The following is a 20,045-nucleotide window of genomic DNA, read 5'->3' on the forward strand; positions in this document are numbered from 1 at the left end:
TTTCTTCTGTTAACTAGTTTTCTCTTATATCTGGGTTGTACTTCCTTGATCGTCTCGATTATGCTCAACTGTGCCTTCTTCCTCCTAATTTTTGTATTTTGCTGGGAAACTGGAACCATGTTTAGCAACTTATTGAAAATGCTCCAAACATAAATTGAAATTTTGTATTTAAGGTGAAAAAAAGAGTTTGCACAAGTACAACAAGCTTGAAAGTAAGTACTTCATGAGCACCTGTATTGTTTAGTATAGCCTGAACATTCTTGGGCAGACTTTCTCATCATTTCTTTTCATTGCTCTTCAGGAAGGCTGCTTGAAGGACATTCTCCTCCACTGTGTGTTATAGAGGTCTGTAGACACACACTATTTTACATCTTTTGTGATCCCTCTGATTTTAAACAAAGATTTGGATCATCAATCTATAAGATATGTTGTGTCTGATTTTCAGATAATGGCTCTTTGGAAATCACCTTGTTGGTGCAAAAATACTATGTTATGCCTGTAAAACTGGGTTATCTTTGGGATTTTTCATAGATTCAGCTAAAGGACAAATTACGTGTTTTTGAGACAGACTTCCAGTAACTGAGCCTAAAGACACAATTTACAATCAGTTCTTTGCTGAGTTTTCTGTTTAGTGTAGACAGAACAATAATTTATTCCTTGAATTATGTGGCTTTAAAAAATGCAAAAAGCTTTAAAAGATCTTCAGATAGCAAGTGAACTATTATTCAACTATTGGAGAACTATTGCTTAAAACCACTTGAACAGTTAAAGAGTTGCTGCTTTAAACCACTTTAAAATTACAAGAAAGTCGGGTTCCTTGAAAGTAAAACATAAAGGAATGTGGGGTGTCTCAAGAGTTTTGCACATTGTACTTTGTATGTTTCATATTGTCTGTTGTGTGAGTTTTATATATTCCTAGTTTGTTTGTTATTTTTCTGCAATTTTTTACTTGTGTTACCTTTTGTGTTGCCTTTAATGGACTTTTTATAAATTATATATAAAAAGCTCACTTTTTATTTTACTTCAGTCTCAGATCCATTTGGGTCCACTTTTCAACATAACGTGCATGACCCAAAGCTCAACACACAGGTAAAGTAGTGTTCACGGACAACTGAATGAACTATTACAAACCTCCTTTGAAAAGAACTCACTCTTCCATGTGAATACTTGTCTTTTTATGACTTATTAAAGAAGAGAAGAATACAGAGGCTTTTTTTGTTATAGGCAGGTGAAAGGCAATGCTGTAAAAGAGAAAAAAAGCAACAGAACATGCAGCAGGAAAAAATCCTAATGTGGAAAGCTACCAAAGATAACACCAGGTCAGCTGCTGCAGTTTCTCCTGGTGAGCTCTGTCCTTACTGCACAAACTGAGTCTCGCTAATTTGGACATAGCTTTTTTGATTCCCTCTTTTTTCAGCCAAAGCAAGGCATCAACTGAAGTTTAAGTTGTGTCACCTTGGCAAAGGCTTGCAGTTCAAATGAAAGCTCATCTTTCTGGTTTCCACAGTAGAGAGCGAGTCTTAACGATTTGAATTTGAAATTTTGTGAAGAAAGCAAAAAGCCATGGCAAATAAGTCATACTCAGACCTATTTGATTTTCATTTTTTCCTTTTACTAGTGACAATTATTCTCCCGGTTGCTTACCAATGACTTTGCTGTCTAGTTTCTCTCATTCCCAGTATATTCTTTGACAAAATTTCAATCTTTCAGAGTCATCTCTCACCCCACAGTGCATGAAGAAATTTTGCATATAGCTAGGATGAGTAAAGTGCATTTTCTATGTTTTTAGTTGTTAGCTATCAGCCTCTATAAAAAGACTGCAGTTATGACAGCCAACTCATAATCTCTGTCTTTATTCTGTTCCCACAAGTCCACATTAAAATTTCTCTGATTTTGAGTTTGTGTTACAGCTGTCGAGTCTGTGGAATCAAACTTTCAAAGTAAATTCCTACAAAAAAACATCAAGGATAAACAAGTGATTAAAAGGCCAAGCTTATGATTGTCTGAGAGAGACAGAAAAAGAGAGACACATCCCTTCACAGTTAGCTGGCAGAGCTTATTCTGCCTGTACTGCCTCACTACCTAATCTCACACTGTTTGTCATCCCCTCTAGTCCTATATATATCATCTTCAACTCAGATTGCAAAAACTGGAGTTGTACAAGTTGTAGCAAAAAAATATTGCCTGAAGATGTTAGCAACTGCAGGATAAGTAAAGGAATTGCAGCAGTAGATAAAAAAAAGAAACTAAAGAAAAGAGTAATCTTTCATGACAACCTTGGCTGCTTCTTTAAAGGGACATTTTGTTGTTACAACATATTTATGATCAAATGTGTTGAGCTATGTTCCCATTGGATCAATCACAATGTAAGAAAATTCATCCAGATGCTATCCAGATTTGATTTGACTGAGATTTTAGTTGCCAAGGCTCGTTCTGTATTGCACAGCACACACAGAACATAGCTGCCACAATGACAGCTAAATCAAGAAAAGTGTATTTGTGGTCCCCCTGGGAATTCTGAATATTTGGGTTTTAATCACATGAGATGTTTCTGGATTAATACATCATTACTCACTGTTAATGAATACAGTCTAAATAATTCTATAGCATTCAAATGTTATCTGTCAACCATGCTTCAGCTGACTGATGATGAAAAAACTAGCATCATGGCTGGAGAAAGATGCTGGCAATATTGTTCAGAGATATATTCAGCTCTATATTATTTTTGGGTGAATAGCAATACATCATATATGTTTAAGCATCTTCTAAATGTTCAGTTCTAAAGTTTTTTTTAATAAAGCAGACTGAGTCAGGATTCCCATATGTATTTGAAAATCTACTGTTTTCCCCCATTATGCAAAAGTTTATCCAGCGTTTAACGGAAAGTTGCTGAAGTCATCTAAGGTGACTTTATTTCTATTAAGCATTTTTCTGTTTTATTTTATGTATTATGATGTCACGTACTACAGTAATTAGCGCCAATTAACACACGAGGTCGATGCATCATATTTGCATTCCCTGTACATCGGGTTGCCGCCTCCGCTCTGTGCTCACATACTGTATTTCACTTTTGAACTCCAGAAAGTAATACTGAAACTTTGTGAACAATGTGAACCTAACTCTCACTCTCACTACAAGGGATTTTTAATATTTTATTTGTGGATAGTGTGAATCAATTAGGGAAAAAAACTTTTTAGTAACAGTTAAATGTGAGAAACTCTACCAATTATTGTTTTGTTTTTCTTTTACTTCTCTTTTTTTAAGACGTACTTTCTAATAGAGGCCTTGCAGAGACATGAAAAACTGTTCATCTTAAACCAAAATCAAATATTTACACAAAATCTGAAGCTGACATTTTAAAAATGTATAATGAAAAAATATCAGTTTTACTGTAGTGTAAGTATATTATCTTTCTATTGTTTACTTCATGACCCACACTAATGTTAGTTTATATGTGTTTTTTTTTTTTAACTTTGAAATACTATTCAATTATAACTGTAGTAAGAACAAAAGCCTAGGTATGAAGATTATCTAATGCACAACTTATGGGTTTATCATCAGGCCATTATTATTTGCCAATGTTATTTATTTGCTGGTATCTGCATTTATAGCAGCTGTTAAATTGAAATCAAAGTAAATAAAAGACAAGAGAAACACCCATCAACTATTTTATGAGCACTGACCTTGCATAGTTTGCCCGTCAGAGGGCAGATCAAGTAGAGCATTAAAAATGAGGAAATTAATAAATACACATAGTAAATGTTGAGATAATCTGCTTATGTTTTGTGTGTCTGAAAAGGAAAATATATTGACCGTTATATTAGATTCTTAAATCATCAAATATCAATATTAGTATCGGTCTTAAAATAACACACAAAAGAAATCATATATTGGTCGGGCTTTGACAACTTCTCCAGAAATGTAGAGTATAAATATTAGCCCAACGCTTCTACTTAAATGCACTTTATTAACTCATTATCAGCAACGGTTATGACGGCAGGAGTTTTAGTTTGCTGATCTGCAGCAAACCTTTATACAACTCCAAGGAGGAAAGACAACAGCAATGACTGCAGAGAAACAGTCATTACTGCTCATCAATCTGAGAAGGGTTATGAGGCCATTTTCAAGCATGTGTCGCGCTGAATGTTACAGCAGATCAGTATGGCTCTCACAGAAATCCATTCCTTGGCAATACACTACCTTTCAAAAGAAACGAGGGTGAAGGGAGAAGGCAAAAACAAAGAAGACAAATTCAAGAAAAGAGCAATGACAGAAAGTCATTATGTTAGAAATATAATGACTTAAATAGACTGCTATTTGATAATGGCAATAGCTTTGTATTGCAACACCCTACAGAGAGTAAAATCTCCATAGTGAATCTCGCTGGATTTCTAATGCTGTATAACTTATGAATGAGTAGATGAGGTGCTGTCAAAGTAAATAACTTTGGCCAACGGGGCTAAATGTCAAAAAGGAGCTAGGTAAAGAAGACCAGACAGCTTTAAATACAATTAGTTTTTTATTCAAATTTCTGAAATTTCAAGTCGTGTCTTTCTCAGACAGAATTCTGGGGTTTTCTCCCAGTGTTTCAGCACAGAGCAGCTCAAAGAAGAGAAACATGTCAAATTCGGGGAAACCAAGAAAAGGAGAGCGTGTATCAGGAGAGAAAGGTTAAACAATACAAAGAAGAGAGGGAAACCAAGACAGAGCAGCAGATAAAATACAAGAAAGAGTACAGATAAGTATAGAAATGAAAATGGAAAAGAGACATACCTATCTTGGGTGACCTTTACCAGGAACTGAATCACGGTGGAAAGCAGTCAAGATAAGCTGAATACACTGAGGAGGACATCTTTATTCCTGCCTTTTCTCCTGCTGATATTTCAGCAAACAATTGCCAAAAACAAACAGCCAAAGCACAAGACCTGTAAACCTGAACTGTATTAAAGATCAGAATCAGCTACACACAGCACTGAATCATTTCTGCGTAACGTCTGAGCAACAACAAACTGGCCTTAGCTAAATCAGCTGCTTCATTCACAGGGCAGCGATTAACCTGCCCTCTCTCACCTCCTAAGTCTTCAGAAAACAAAACCGCTCGTGCTGGCTGTTTGGCTGGCACAGCAGCTTGAAGAATCTCGTACTTATACCTTCACACTCTCAGATATTAGAAATTCATTTGCATTCATCAGCAACACCGCCCCCGAGGGGATCTGTGGAAATATGTTGAATTGTTTAGTCAAAATTACAATACAGCTGGGGCAATTTATCTTTTGAAAAGCCTGTTAATTTGTTCAGGAGGAAATAGTGTTTTCATTTGCATGTTGAATAAGGAGTAGCTGGAGAACCCTTTACCAACCTGTTACACCACTCTCTCCATGGCTAATGAGGCAGGGAGCAGTGAATTACTGATTCCACCGGGAACATTCAGCATGACAAACACACCATGACTTTACAGCTGGCAGAGAGAAGGTCCACATATGTATGTGTGTGGGTGTCACTATACATGTGTGCATGTATTTGTCTGCAAATAGGAGTGTAGATGTGAAAATTCATGCCGGCGTTGTTTTTCCTTTCTTTTTTTAGCTGCTTGGATTAAAGCCTATAATTACATTCAAAATAATTACATTAGATTAGTTCAGATTAGATCAAACATAGCCAATTATATAATAAAGCAGAGGGAGTTAAATGCACACATAATATAGCCCTTGGTAAGTGTGCTAATTTAGTTGTGGAGCTAAAGTAACAGGACAGGCATCAATATATGTGATCAAATTACAATCACTGTGCTACTTTAGAGGATAAAAACTTTTTCCAAGAGCTGTAACACTGAGATGCAAAAAACTATCTCAAGGACGCCAAAAGTGAGTCTATGATTTATGCGAAGCATTAAAATCAAAATACAAGTTTTAAAGGAGTGAAAATTGGCGTTCTTTAAGACTAACTGATCTCGATATTACAAATATTTCATTTGAGAAATAAACTAGTCTGTAAGAATACACTAGATTATTAGCAACATGCCAAGCTTTACACACTTTTATGGAGATTAATTGTCGCAATACTCATTCACTTACTCTAGAGCAGTAAATCCCAATATCTGGGACAGGGCCCCCTGGTGGGTTGCAAAGGTACTGCAGGGACGAACACATAACATACGTGAGGCTAATTGGCTGAGAACACTGGAAATCAGTTGATTCTTTGTATACTTTTCTCAGCTTCAATCTGAGGCTTTAGGAGAAACACACCACCTTTTAGACACAAATAATATTGTTATCATGACAATTAACACTGTCTATCAAAGTTACAGGAAGGACTGATAACTTTGCTGCCTAGCTCCAACATTAGCCCGATCCTGTTATTAACCATAGCCACTACCTTAGTTATAATGTGGCTATCAGATGTGCTCTGGCCAGATTAACATTCATAACTGTTTAATATTTTATTGTTGTTAAAAAGGGATCTTTAGCCCCCTAAAACCATAAAATTCCTCATTAAGTGGTGTTCAGCATTGTGATTGTCAACTACTGTTCATGTGTTTAGCTGCTAGTGAGGGGAGGGGCTTGTTGCCTGCCTGTCTAGAGTAAAGCACCTAATCAAATAGCAATTTCGATACTGATTAGCAACTATTACATTTTTGACAACCCTACTGACAATTGTGAAGACCTTCATGAACCAAAAGATAGAATAGTAACCCCTGTTTATCAAATGTAAGCCTGCTGATTGTTTACAGTGCTCTCAATTAAAAAGAAAATATACATTTTTGAGGGGAATTGAAGTCACTGTGACTTTGCTGGGAACAAATTTGAAAAAAAAAAAAACCTTCAAAAATCACCTTCACAACAATGGGATGGACAGCATGAAAACAGAATGCCTCCTGTCATAGCTGTCACTGATGTGGAGGCATATAAACACTGATTCCAGCTGACAGCAGCACATTTAGGAGTAAATGCTATCTTGGGAGAGTCCCACAACTCTTTTGTCAAAAGTTAACTGGTGGAGGAAAAGGAGGAGGGGGTTAAAAAGGAGAGAAAGCGATAATGCGGAGAGGAAAGGAATGACCCTATAAATAGTTAATGATGCATCAGTGGCTGGGGGAAACACACCAAAGCTACTTGTAAAGTACGCTTCTCATAAACACCCACGGCCTGCATAGGCAAACATTGCTTCGAGCGAGAGGGAAGAAAAACCTCTTTGTTCAACATAGCAATTTAAAATAAGGATCAACACAAACTCCAGCAACCGCCCACTGGTGATGCCGAACTTGAATTCACACCTTCACCATGGGCATTTCAAATCCTTAAAGGGTATTTAAAGAAAGTTTTGTATTATCAGAAAATCCAGCAGCTGGGAGAACACCACACTGAATAGCACCACAGGTTTTGTCCTGTAACATAAAAGCAACGCACAACAAAGCAAATGCGAGATTAATCATCAGCATACGGATGTTCAGCTTGACATACTGGTAGTCAAGTACTCTAAAGTAGCCTGTGATTTTTTTAAACACTTTGAGGCTTAATCTTTTGGTTGCTAATTAGGTATTTTGGCTGAATTTTAAGTCTTTGCTATCCCTATGGAAAAACATAAAAAAGATGAACTTCTGAACAGTTGGGGTGCAACACTGGTGCAAAAGAGGCACTAAAGGAAAAAATACCGCCTTTAAAGTTCCCATTTACACACATGCTGACAAATGTGATAAACACACACTGTGAGCGCTAATACTTCATGGGAGTTCATCATCACTGGAGTGAGAGAAAAAGCAATGAGGCTTTTTTGGCAGATTTCCTGCTCACCCAGGGTTGACAAATTGCCAAGGCTCTCTGTCACAGCTCCACTTTGAGGCCACTAACCGTTTCATCTGCCATGATTTAGATCTCGAATAAAAGTAGCTTGATGGAAGTGCATATTCCTTACACCTTAATTTGCATCACGCAACATGCAGCAATTACAGTCTCTTTGAAAAGTCATTTGTATGAGACAAAGCTCAATGAATCAAGTACATTTTTGCTGCTACTGTGCAGATTCAACTCAGATTTATTCATTTATTTTTTTAAATCATGATAATTTTGAGTGCGAACACATGAAACAGTCTTCATAATTAGCACAAATGTGTAATTAAGGTGTTATCCACTTCACTGCAAACAAACTCCTATACATGCAGTTTGAGACGTAAGCGCTGTGGGAAATCTAATATCCTTCAATTTAAGTTTGTAGGCACACAAGACAAACAAGCTGATTGTATAAAACACATCCATCACAGTTTTTGTAAAAAATAATATAGTTTTTCCGGAGTTCTGTTCACTCAGAAGAAAACAGTGTCTCGTTCGCTGGAAGGTAAGTGTAAAATGCTTTGCTTTTTCAGTTTTCTGGAGCATCAATAAAATAAATCAAGCACAAAATCTGTTCAGAACGAAAAACGAATAATAATCCAGGTGATATTCAAAGCATGCTTTTTTTGAGAGAAAGAAGTTATAATTTAAGGGTTTTTTGTCACTTCGAAACTGTGAATGTGCGTACTGCCAGGAAAGGCTTTTGTGTTTCTGTGCGTGGAGTGAAACTGTGGAACAGTTTGAGTGCAGAGCAATGTCCAAACATAAAGCAATTCAAAAAGAGTCATAAAGATACGATCTTCATGAGATAGAAAGAAATGGAAAATGATGAATATCAGTGAATGTCTCTGTTTAGAAAGTTGTTATGTCTCTGTTTAGAAAGTTGTTATTTGGTGCTTATTTGGATTGAACAGTTAACTTTTCAAAACTGGAGGTACCGGCTTTGTTGTAAGGAGGCAAAGTTATGGAGTTACAAAAACATATTGATATGAATAATTAATATTTTATGTGGTGTATATATTATATTAGAAATATGTTCATTGTTATTACTGCAGATTATATCAGTAAGGAAGCTAAATAAATGTTAAGATAAGATAACCTTTATTAGTCCCACACGTGGGAAATTTGTTTTGTCACAGCAGAAAGTGGACAGTGCAAAATTATACAAAAAAATTAGAATACAATAAGAATAATATGCTGTACACAACTGTACAGAATAGAATCAAATAAAATACTATAAACAGTAGAATAAAATAGAATAAAATCTAAAATAGGATAAAATAGAATACAAATGCTATATACAACTGAGTAAAAATACAACGTTGTCAGAAAAGAGTATTGCACTTAGTCTTATTGCTCATGTGCGGTTTGTGTGTGTTTGATCACCTGCAAAAGTCTTTGTTGTAGAGTCTGACAGCAGTGGGGAGGAAAGACCATGTTAACTGATAATGGCAAAGGAGTGGGATTAAATAAGTGTGCACTTCTTCCCACTCCTTTTAGACATGTAAGTAAATCAGAACAGGTGAAATGTATTTTCTTTTATTTTGTAAAGCATTTTCTTTGCTACATGATCTCCTGTATATTACATGATCAAAATAAGATTCACCCCCCCCCCCCCCCCCCGCACACACACAGTCACACACACAGTCACACACACAGAAAACGATTTCAAGTTGTTGTGGAGTCAGTAGTTGTTTAAAGTGAAATTAGCATTTGCACTGAAGCAGTGCAATTTAAGGATCTGTGGGTGTGGTTTATGTTGTGTTCAGAATCAAATTCCATAACGACACTGCCTTGTTTACTTTTATTTGTTTGTGATACTAGCTTTATCTCTTTCTATTATCATTTTCTGCCTAGTAGACAAATGACTGTCCAAGCCAAAACACCTAACTGCTGCTGGACAGTACTGTATTGACAGCATTGTCTTTAAATCCCAGTTGGTAAATGCAGATTTTGATTAAATTTTTACCCTTTGAAAGCCTACTTGAAGTACGCATTTGCCTTCCTTCATCTCAATTCTGGTAAAACTGAGATTCCAGACAGTTTTTCTAAGGGGGTCAGTCAGTATATCAGCCCCCACAACCTTGAAACTCACATCTCAAAGCTCATCCAATCTTGTTTCCTTCACCTAAGAAATATGGCAAATATCAAACCTTTGCTGTCATTCAATCATCTGGTATTTTTAGTTCACACTTTAATTTTCTCCCACCTTGATTATTGTAATTCCCAGCACGTGCATCAGTCAGTCCTCCATAGCCAGTTTCCAATTAGTACAGAACGCAGCAGCAAGACTGCTGACAAAAACTAGCCAGCGGTCAAATATTACACCTGTTCTTGCATCCCTTCACTGGCTTCCAGTGAAACTACAAATCCACTTTGAAATTCTGTTACTAACACATGCAGCTCTATATAGACAGGGCCCTGCTTATATAGCAGTGCTTCTGAGACCTTATCATAGCACCCGGCATCTCTGATCCTCTAACCAGGGTCCCCTAACTGTCCCTCGCTCTGATTTTAAAACCAGAGGGGATCGCTTTTGAGGTTGTTGCACCTACACTGTGGAACAGCTTTCCTTAGTCAATCAGGTCAGCTGACTCTGTTATTTGTTCTGATAAAAACTCATTTTTACAGGTTAGTTTTCCCTTAATCTTTTCCCCTTTATTTGTATGTCACTATTTGTATGCGTTGGAATGAATAACTGAGCATATGGTTGATTATGTGTCTGTATGTTTGAACACGTACACGAGGGGTCGGCAACCTTTCTGATGATGAGTGCCATCTAAAATTTCCTCAGAAGTCAATGTGCCATATGATTGCATTAGCAATAAATTTAATAACGCTCTATATCAACAGTTACACAGTATATAGAACAACTTTATAGAATTATATTTGTTCGCAGATGTTGGCAGCTATCAGCGAATAGTTATCAGCTATTTTGAAACAAAAAAAAGACACTTTTTATCCATAACAAGAACTCCACAACAGCAAATGAACTGTACAACAGAAAATGCAAATGCTATTTATGGTCTCCTCACAACAATGATAAGAAAAATAAACTGGGCCAATATGGCATGTTTGTTGATACAGGGATACACATGTTAATGTGATGTCTGGGCTCCCACTCAGAGACACAGGTCTCCGAGTGTCCAGCATTCAGACGGCTACCTGAGGACACTCATGTGAGAGAAAATCTGCTCACACAGATATGTAGAGCCAAATACTGTCAATAAGGCCTCTGCAATGTTCTGAAGACAGTTAAACTTGTCAGGTAGTGATGTCCAGCAGGTGAAAATGCAAACTCCATGAACACGCACAGCTATGGATACCAGCTGTGTTTGTAGTTCTGCAAACCTTGACCCCCACAGAGTCGAGCTTTTCAGTTCAATCAGCTGCATTTCGATGTCCTCTATGTCCAGCCAGTTAATACGAGAGAAATCCAGCTGCTCATTAAAGCTTTCTAGTTTGATCAGAAAATAAAACATTGGTCCAAACACCTGAAAGTCCTGAAAACACATTGTGACTTCTGTCTCAAGTCTACGGATGTGTCCGTGTATTTCCACATCGCTGTTGCTGCACTGAGCGGACAGCTCCTGAAGCATTTGAAGTGTTGGAATGTGGGAATTTCAACATCGCTTGAAAAAACTGCCAGCAAGCAACGTCCCTCTCACCGGTAGGCCAAGTGATTTTTAGCCAATTACATGTTGAATCTGGTAGTTGGAGTTGTTAGCTAAGATACCATCATTAAGAAGCGGCACAACTAATGTGTCTATGTGAGCTAATTTGCGATGTGCACCGCTGGCCCGGCCATTTATTTTTTAATGCACCTTCTCAGATAAATTCAATGCGTGTCGTGTCCAGGGCTGGACTAGGACAAAAAAATCGGCCCGGGATTTTGACTAGAGACCGGCCGCCCAGGTATTATAAGAAAAGCCATAAAGCCTTTGAATGAAAACGAACGCTGTTGTGACAGTGATGTACACTGTCCTGTTGGTATATGTATGATTTCTATACATTTTACATCAAATAAAAACTTTGGTTGTAAGATTCAGATAATTATTTACTTAAAGCTAGACATTTTAAATGAGAATAAGAAAGAAAAGAACTTCTTTGTGCCCCCCTTTCCCTGTTAATGCCCTACCTGGCCCCCTGGCAAAACTTTGCTAGACCCGCCCCTGCACAGTTACCAGCTGTCAGCTACTTAGAAAAGGATCCTGGTGTTATTTGTCTCTCAGAAACAGTTCATAACTTCCTTCAACTCATTCATGTCACCTAAAAGGTAAACCTGTTTCTCCATCACCTGTTCAGCTCTGATGATTCAGTAAGGACATCTCCTGGTTTCATCTTCATGTTTCTCTCTCACCAGATAACCAAACCGGTATCACGCAGCTTTTACAGCTGTGGCTCCAGCAAACATCAACTGACACTAGAAATTAATATTAAATAAATTCTAACAACAGCTGATCAAGTTTAAACGTGCTGCTGTTGTTTAGCGCGACGTCCGCCGGTTTCCTCTTTCTGGCGCAAAGTGGGCGATAAACAAACAAGAGAGAAAAGCCGATCAGCTGATCATTGATCAGTTTCGTGATCAGTTTCATGATCATATGAGCTGTTCGCACTAAAGTAAAAAGCACCTTCATGCCTTCACTTCATGCGGATACCCTTTCGGCGCCAGCTGCGGTCGCAAGGCTGGAGCCGAACAAAAACACCCTGATAACGACTGTGTTTAGACTGTTCCTTCCCATTCCATGCAAGGCCACCTGGGCTGGCTGGAAGACTATTTACTTAGCCTAGCAGGGCGAAGGACACTGTCTCAGCTGAACTCTGGACACGCACACACATACATATACACTGATATGCACACACTCATCCCCCCTCCCTTTCCAAACGCCTTCGATGCTTGTTCCCTCCTGGGAACACGGCGGGTCTGAGCCTGCGCTGAAATAGTAGCGCTGGGCAGGATGGCTGCTGTGTTTGCTTCGGATTACTCCTCACCCCCCACCCGACCCTGTGGCTTGTCACGTGTTCCATAATGCTGTGTTGTGGACATTTATGTGCTTTTTTTTTGCAGAGGAGTTTTTTTGTTTCCTGTTCTCATGCTGTCCTCCCAGGAGCCCAGCATGAGTAGAGGTCTCTTATGAATAAAATAAAATAAAGTTCACTATCAGTAACATCATAGCACCCACCCAGCTGTATAGAAACTCTGTCATGCTAGCTAGTACGCTGTACGAGTTATTGTAACTGACTGTAAAAAGTCAGCACAACGAAAATACACTACACCTGAACTTGGTTTATATCTGACCCAGATAGACTGCAGGTTACCTGAAGTCCAGTTCACCTGACACTCGGACCGGCGGCCGTCTCCTCCTCCTGCCTCCCCTTTCTCTCATCCACCTGCTGGCCTCTGTGGAAGCTTCACCATAGCCACCACCAAACAACTGACTTATTTTTACACATCTGGCCAGTCCACCACCTTTCATTGTTTATGCCTTTACAAAAAAAAAAAAAAAAAATCATCGGCCCATAAAAAAGAAAAATCACCATCGATGGCCAGTCCAGCTATGGTCGTGCCATCAGTTAATCCTGGCACGCGTGACCAGGGTTGTCGACCCCTGGCGTACACTATCTTCAATATGTAGCTTTTATTCAAACTGTGAAGTGCTTTGTAACTCTGTTTCAAAAAGTGTTACATAAAAAAGTTATTAATTTCATTTACTTATTTATGTTTAACTTTTTACATTTTTTTACTGATATGTACTGAGGTCTCAAAACTTGTCATCAAGCGTAAAGCGCAGGTCGTCATCTTTATGGGGAAAAGAGCTTTTCCAGACCATAGTTTCTGGCCAAAGGAAATATGATAATTACACTTCACCTTTTCTCCCTGTAGAATATGGTTTCATGAACAAGAGCGCACATTTATCTGTGTAATATAACTACTCAGACAGTACACTGTTTTAGAAACAATAATATTTTGTTATTTTGCAAGATTAGTTCTACTCTGTCTGATGCTTTTTACAGTGTAACAATGACTAAGAACTTCTTAAGAAAAGTTTTATAAGCTTAAGCACAATTTCAAACATGGATAAATTGTAAATGTTGTATATTATCGAAGGGTTGGATGTTTAGTGTTCTCAAAGGGTTTTATATATCATTTGTTCTTTTTATAAAATTCAAACGAAACCCTTCTTTTCAACTGTGTGCATTTCAAACAATTTCTGTTTGAATTGGAGAATGGAGAATGAGAAAACATTAGTACATCTGCAAAGTAAACTGTGTTCTCCCTGGAGGAGGTTGACTCACCTGAGGGTGAAAATTTGTACTGAAGAAAGAGCAGATAGAGCCAGAAAAGTCGAGACCGTTTCTCGCTGCCGAATGGGTTTGGAGGGTGCCATCACCACAAAGTTATTGTCTAGTTTCAGCTCCAACAGTGGCTGAAACAGTCTGACACTTCCAATGCGCTGCATAGGGGTATGCCCTGCAAAGTACCCTAACGGCCTCGGCTGGTCTGTGAGGACAGAGCTGCCCTTTCTTGAATCCTCTGAAGTGCAGTCTCCGTTATCTGTGGTTTGAACCATATAGTAGAGCTCCACCGGAGTGCCTTGGGCTTCCTCGGAGACCTTCTGCCTACCAGGCCTGACAGTAGGTGGGCTGAACCAGCTGGCCAGGGGCTCCAGCTCGGCAACACATATCCCCAGATCGCCTTTTAGCTTGCATGTTCCACGCACCTCTTGAGTCTCATGAAAGGCAAACATCCTGATACAGGGTAGCTTGTGGATGGTGCTGTAATCATCCCAGTCCCTGCCTGCAATATAGAACAGCACTTGAACTTTCGGCCAGCTAGGGTGAATCCTCTCGCTGATAATGTAAGTGTGCACCTTCCAGTTGAATGTAAAGAGAGGCGATGTCGACGCTGATGCTGTTGAGGATGAAGTGAAAGAGGGTGTGCTAAAGGGCCCTGGCGAAGTCTGTAGCAGCTCCAGGGGGACAGGCTGCTGGACTGACAGTGGTCCATAGCTAGCATTGACAAAGGGCATCTGCCGGGCCTGGTGGATGAAAAAGGACTCCGTGCGAGCCTGGAGGCTGGAGTTCCTCATTAAGTCCTGGTTTGCCTCCTGTAAAAAGAACGCTGACTCTGCATTGAGGATCCGGTAGCTGACAGGTAGATATATTGGTGTGGGGCCAAGCCTCTGCAAACCCTCCAGGATCACCTTGGTGTCCACGACTGAAACAGAAACATAAAATAACAATAACCTGTTAGCCTTTATTTCACAGACTGGAAAAAATCTCTACCAGGGATCTAGTAGCTGTGAAAGTAAGCTTCATTTTGCAAACTGTATCAGTAAAATCAAATTGAGGTGTGAAATCTAAAACCTTAATGAGAAAATTTGGATGAAATAATTCAGAAAAGGGAAGCCAACACTTCATATTTTACATAACATTTGCATGCATTGCCTGCAACCTGAGGCAATCATATCTACAGTCAGTTCCAGCAGTGAATGTTAAATGGTGTGTTGGAAACATTTCCATATGATATCACTTTCATGAGCCACTGCTCTTATTTAAAAGAATTTGCTCGACACAATCCAAAACACTTACGTCTTTCTCAGTCACTTGCTTATCAGGCTTGTCCATGTTCCCTCCTGCTTTCAATCCTTTTCATTATGGTGCGCTAACTCAATCTCCCACCCCACCCCCACTCTCCTTTAATTTCTCCGTCCTGTTATTTTAACTTTCATACATTGTCATCTTCTTGTTTCCTGCACCCCTGTATGTTATTCCAACATTTTCATTTTCCTATTTCACATATGTCAGATATGGAAAGTTGAAGTCTTCCAAACTGAAAATATTTGATCTGACTCGGTATGTAGATGTGCCATAGATAAAAAACAAAGAGTGAACAACTTTGTGATAATGGAAGGTGTTGGAGAAACGTTGGAGAAACGTTGGAGAACAGCTGGGTTAACCAAAGAAGAAAACAGCTGTTTGCCTTTGTCAGCTTATGTGACATATGGTTTTTGGATGAACCCTACTTTGTATATATCTACAGAATATTTCACATCTTTGGAAAAGCATGGCTCTGTCATATGTTTGTGCTCAGTATCTGCTTGGTTTTGGTGACAAAACCCTTTCGATTTCAAAAGATACAAAGGCGTTCATCTCTTTCAGTATTTCTCTTTATTGTCGTTGTTTGGATAAACATGCTCTTAAATCGGGCCTCACATGCCCCTAAAACCTATGGCGTTATTTTTGTGCCACTATTCTGAGCTCACCTAAAAAAAATTTGAGCGCACGTAAAAAAAGTTTGCAGGTGCAAGTGTTGCATTTTGAGGAGAAATTTATTTTGAGCGAAGAAAAGCTGAATTTGACTGAACAAAATTCATTGCTGCGTGCAAATGACGAAATGCAATATCCCAGAATCCATTTCGTCCAAAACTCAAACGAGGCAGTGGAGGAGGAACACAGAGTGGCGGAGTTTGAAATATTACTCTTTCTGGGTCACAAAATAAACTTTTAAGATATTTTCAGGTGAGAATGGTGCTGTGTAAACTTCAAATATCTGCTCGATTTATCAAGACATCACATATTTGCATAAGTGCTCTAACGTTTTTGGAGATGCCTGGGATATTGCCTTTCGTCATTTCGAGCTGATTGGAGACCAAAAATGCCAATCAGATTTTTTTGCATCCAAGTCTGTGATTGGCTGGTTTTGTGACACAAATATAACGGTGTACAGAAAGAGTTGAACGCGCACGGGCAGAAATGTTGTGAGCGCAAGCAACACATTGCGAGCAAGCGCAAATGCAAAAACTGAGCGAGAGGGGCTGCTATTGTGTGTGTGTGTGTGGATAACAGAAAACACTGAAATACATTTTTTGCACGCAGCAATGAATTTTGTTCACTCAAATTAAGCTTTTCTTTGCTCAAAATAAATTTCTCCTCAAAACGCAACACTTGCACCTGCAAATTATTTTACATGCGCTCAATTTTTTTTTTTACTTGCGCTCAGAATAGTGGCACAAAAATAACACCATAAAACCTGCTTCCATCTCTCCCTCTCCTCATTCTGCAGACCTGACCCCCACCCTCTTCTCTTCACCATCAGTGCACTGATGGAGTTGCCCATGAGAGTCCATTGATTTTCTGTCCTGGACCCTGCATGCTGTGGGAGATGTGGCATGGTGGTGATTTGTGACAATCCATGGCCCAAAAAGCAATGACAAGCTTGCCAAACGAACAGCACCAGACAGAAGAACAACACTTCAGAAACAGTGCAGTAAAGGGTTAAACTAGCTTCCCAAAACCTTACATGAAATGATGAGGGAGGGAGTTTGGGGGTAGGGGGATTATTCTTCCTTGAAGAAATGTTTTTGTCATATGCACAGTAAAAATAAACACAGCATTTTACACTGCAAAATGAAATTCTTATTTTAAATAAGCCTTAAAGATAAAGGTAAACCAGGCAAGTGTTGTGAATAAACACAATTTACCTGAATTTGTTCAGCTAATGTACCCCACTGTGAATCGTTCCCTGTTGCTTCTCTCCTCTCGCACCAGCAGCAGTGTATCTTGAGTCTGGAGAAGTGAGAGCTGCAACTACACAGCTCTGTTTTTCCAACTTAGCCACAGACTATGCAGTACTGCAGGTGGACACTGCAGGTGTCACAGGTGTTAACCTCCTAATCAGCACTGTGTCTAACATCTTTCCTGGCGGTCACCCAACTCTCACGTAGACTGCTGTATTCATCCATTTTTTCCCCCTACAGTGAAATGTCTATTGTTCGTTTTTAAACAAATCCATAAGTGAATGATTTATAATATTCCCGGTCTTTAACTTCTTTCACATTACACCTGAGCTACAATTTAGCATATACCTTCAGATTACCCATTTAAAACTTATAGTTAAGCAACTGTTTATGCAAGAGCTGCCCCATTAAAAAACTACCAATTTCTAGGCTGTGCAAGCTACTTTAATGAGCCGTAGATAAAATCTAAAGGTAGGCATCCTCTAGCTGCCAAATAAGTGTTAACATTTACACCTTTAAATTGGGCGACAGGGAAAAATCGAGCTTTCACATTTGTATTTAACCTTGCATAGGTTGTTTCAAATAACACAGCAAAAAAATTATGAGCCTGTTTAAGGGTTATTGATAAACCAGGAGGCCCTCTATCCCCTCATTTCTACCTCTATATCTACTAATCTGTTTCAAAGTCATGCATTATGTTGTGAGAAAAGTTACAAATGTTTCTTCAATATGTCAAGGACATTCATTTATCAAGCATTTCACTGTTATGTATCTGTATAATTCATTTATCTGTTGCCTTTGGCTGTTGGTTAGTTAACTACCAGTTCCATCTAGCCTAACCAACCCCCTGGGAACGTACACCCTCGGACTGGGAATCACAACAGTTTGGTCTGTTGTGGCATTATTGAAATGCAGGTCAGGATTTGGACTGAAAAGTCAATGGCAAAAAAAAGAAAAAAAAAATCAGCAATCAAACACACGGCTTCCATTTTATTCTGAAATAATTAAGTATTGTTCTAAATATTGCTTGTGCCACCACCCCAGCTAAATAAAATTGTGTTTGCTGCCTAAATAACAAACACCCACACAGCTGAAGCTAATTACAGGCGTCTTTCTTCTTTATAATCATATGCATTAATAGTTAAATGTCTGCCTCTGATAAATGAAAAAGAATAAGAATAAGAATGAATCATAAATATGAATTAGTTTTCTAAGCAGTCGCTTTCATGTTTGTATTCATGTGGCACACCTTCAAGCTAATCACACCTTAAAATTAGTCACCCTCTGTGTGCCGAGACAGCGTACAGTCAGTGACTGCTGCTGCATAGCTTTTACTGAGAAAACTGTGTTTGCGAGTGACAAAACTGAGACCGCGGTCAAGGGGCGAGCCGGCGCTTAGTCGGTGCTGGATCACGCTTACAGCCGAGTGAAAGGATTTTCCTGTCTATCCTTTTCTCTGGGGGATGTGACACACTGTCCTAGTTTCCACTTACTATGACACAGATGAAACTAAATACAACAGGAAAAAAAATGCTGTAATTTGTAACTTGAGATTTAGAATATGTCCCTTTCTATGACACCAACAGGACATCGTAAACAGAGAGGCAAAGTCGGTGTGATTTGTAGCCTTGACTTGCCCTTGGATTTCATGTAAGCAGCACTGTACTTGTAAATCATGTCTGTAGGACTGTTTCTGCAAATGAAAAAGGGAATGATTTGTGTAGATAGCTTAACTCCATGTGCTAAATCCTGGCTGTAAACTCTACAGGAGTAATTTTGGGCACTGCCAATCCCTCAGGATGTGGCCTGAGGAATCTGATCACATATCAAACAAACAGCTGAACCAGACCTCATCATTAGACAGATGTGAAACTTGGGATTTACTGACTTGATGTTATATACATGCAGTATGAGGCAAAAGGCCTATGGCAGCAATGGGAATGGAGATTAAAATGTTTTTTCCCATATCATTTCACACCATGCAGCAAGCAACTTCTAAAATAAACCCCAAAATGGTATTGATGCATTCGTGTCCCCAAGACAGACATGTGTGGCTCCAAATCAAACCGTTTCTTATAATCACCTGTTTTTATCCCTGGCGACCTAAGTAGAACTTCACCCAAGAAATATAAGCCCTTCATCTCCCTTCAGCCTCCCTCCTACACCTCCTCCTCTCATCCTATCTTTATCCTCCACCATGTGTGCATCTTGCAACCACTCCCTGATCAAACATATTAGGCTGGCCAACTTCAGTAAGTCACTAATCAAACAGCTTTTTTTTTAAATGAGATTTATAAATGGAGACTGAGGTAAGAGGTAGGAAAACCCGAACAGCAACAAAGATTGGAATGGGGCAGGGCAAGAGGGTGGTGGTGGTGGTGCACTGTTTGTGTTAAGAAAAGCTGATGCTACTCTCCCAGACTAATGTTTCACAGAAAAGAAAACAATTAGTGGTCATTGACAAAACTGGCATGTAAAATCTAAGGGCTCCAATCATAACTGTGCCCATGGGAACAGAAAGTCCTGTAGGTGATCTCCTGACGCTGCTCTAATTTATAAACAAACACGTAGATAGCTCATTTAAATAAAGAGCAGCATTCTTAAAGGGACAGTGAAATTAAATGGTCCATGATGATGGGATGAGATGAGGCTGCACTATATCTGCTAACAAAATATCAATAAGAGACAATTGAAGAAG

The 20,045-nt window shown here is 38.9% G+C and overlaps 1 protein-coding gene across 1 annotated transcript in view; it reads right to left on the bottom strand.

Moving 5' to 3' along the window:
- LOC146383641 (transmembrane protein 132C) overlaps window positions 1-20,045 on the bottom strand; it is a 186,481-nt gene that overhangs the window by 109,219 nt on the left and 57,217 nt on the right. Inside the window, exon 3 of the mRNA XM_084935022.1 lies at window positions 14,124-15,045. Within this exon, the coding sequence (XP_084791148.1) occupies window positions 14,124-15,045 (922 nt within the window). The remainder of the gene's footprint in view (window positions 1-14,123; window positions 15,046-20,045) is intronic.

Source organism: Perissodus microlepis, chromosome 7, assembly GCF_051167445.1.
Source record: "Perissodus microlepis isolate ML-2025 ecotype Zambia chromosome 7, ASM5116744v1, whole genome shotgun sequence".
NCBI classification, from domain to species: domain Eukaryota; kingdom Metazoa; phylum Chordata; class Actinopteri; order Cichliformes; family Cichlidae; genus Perissodus; species Perissodus microlepis.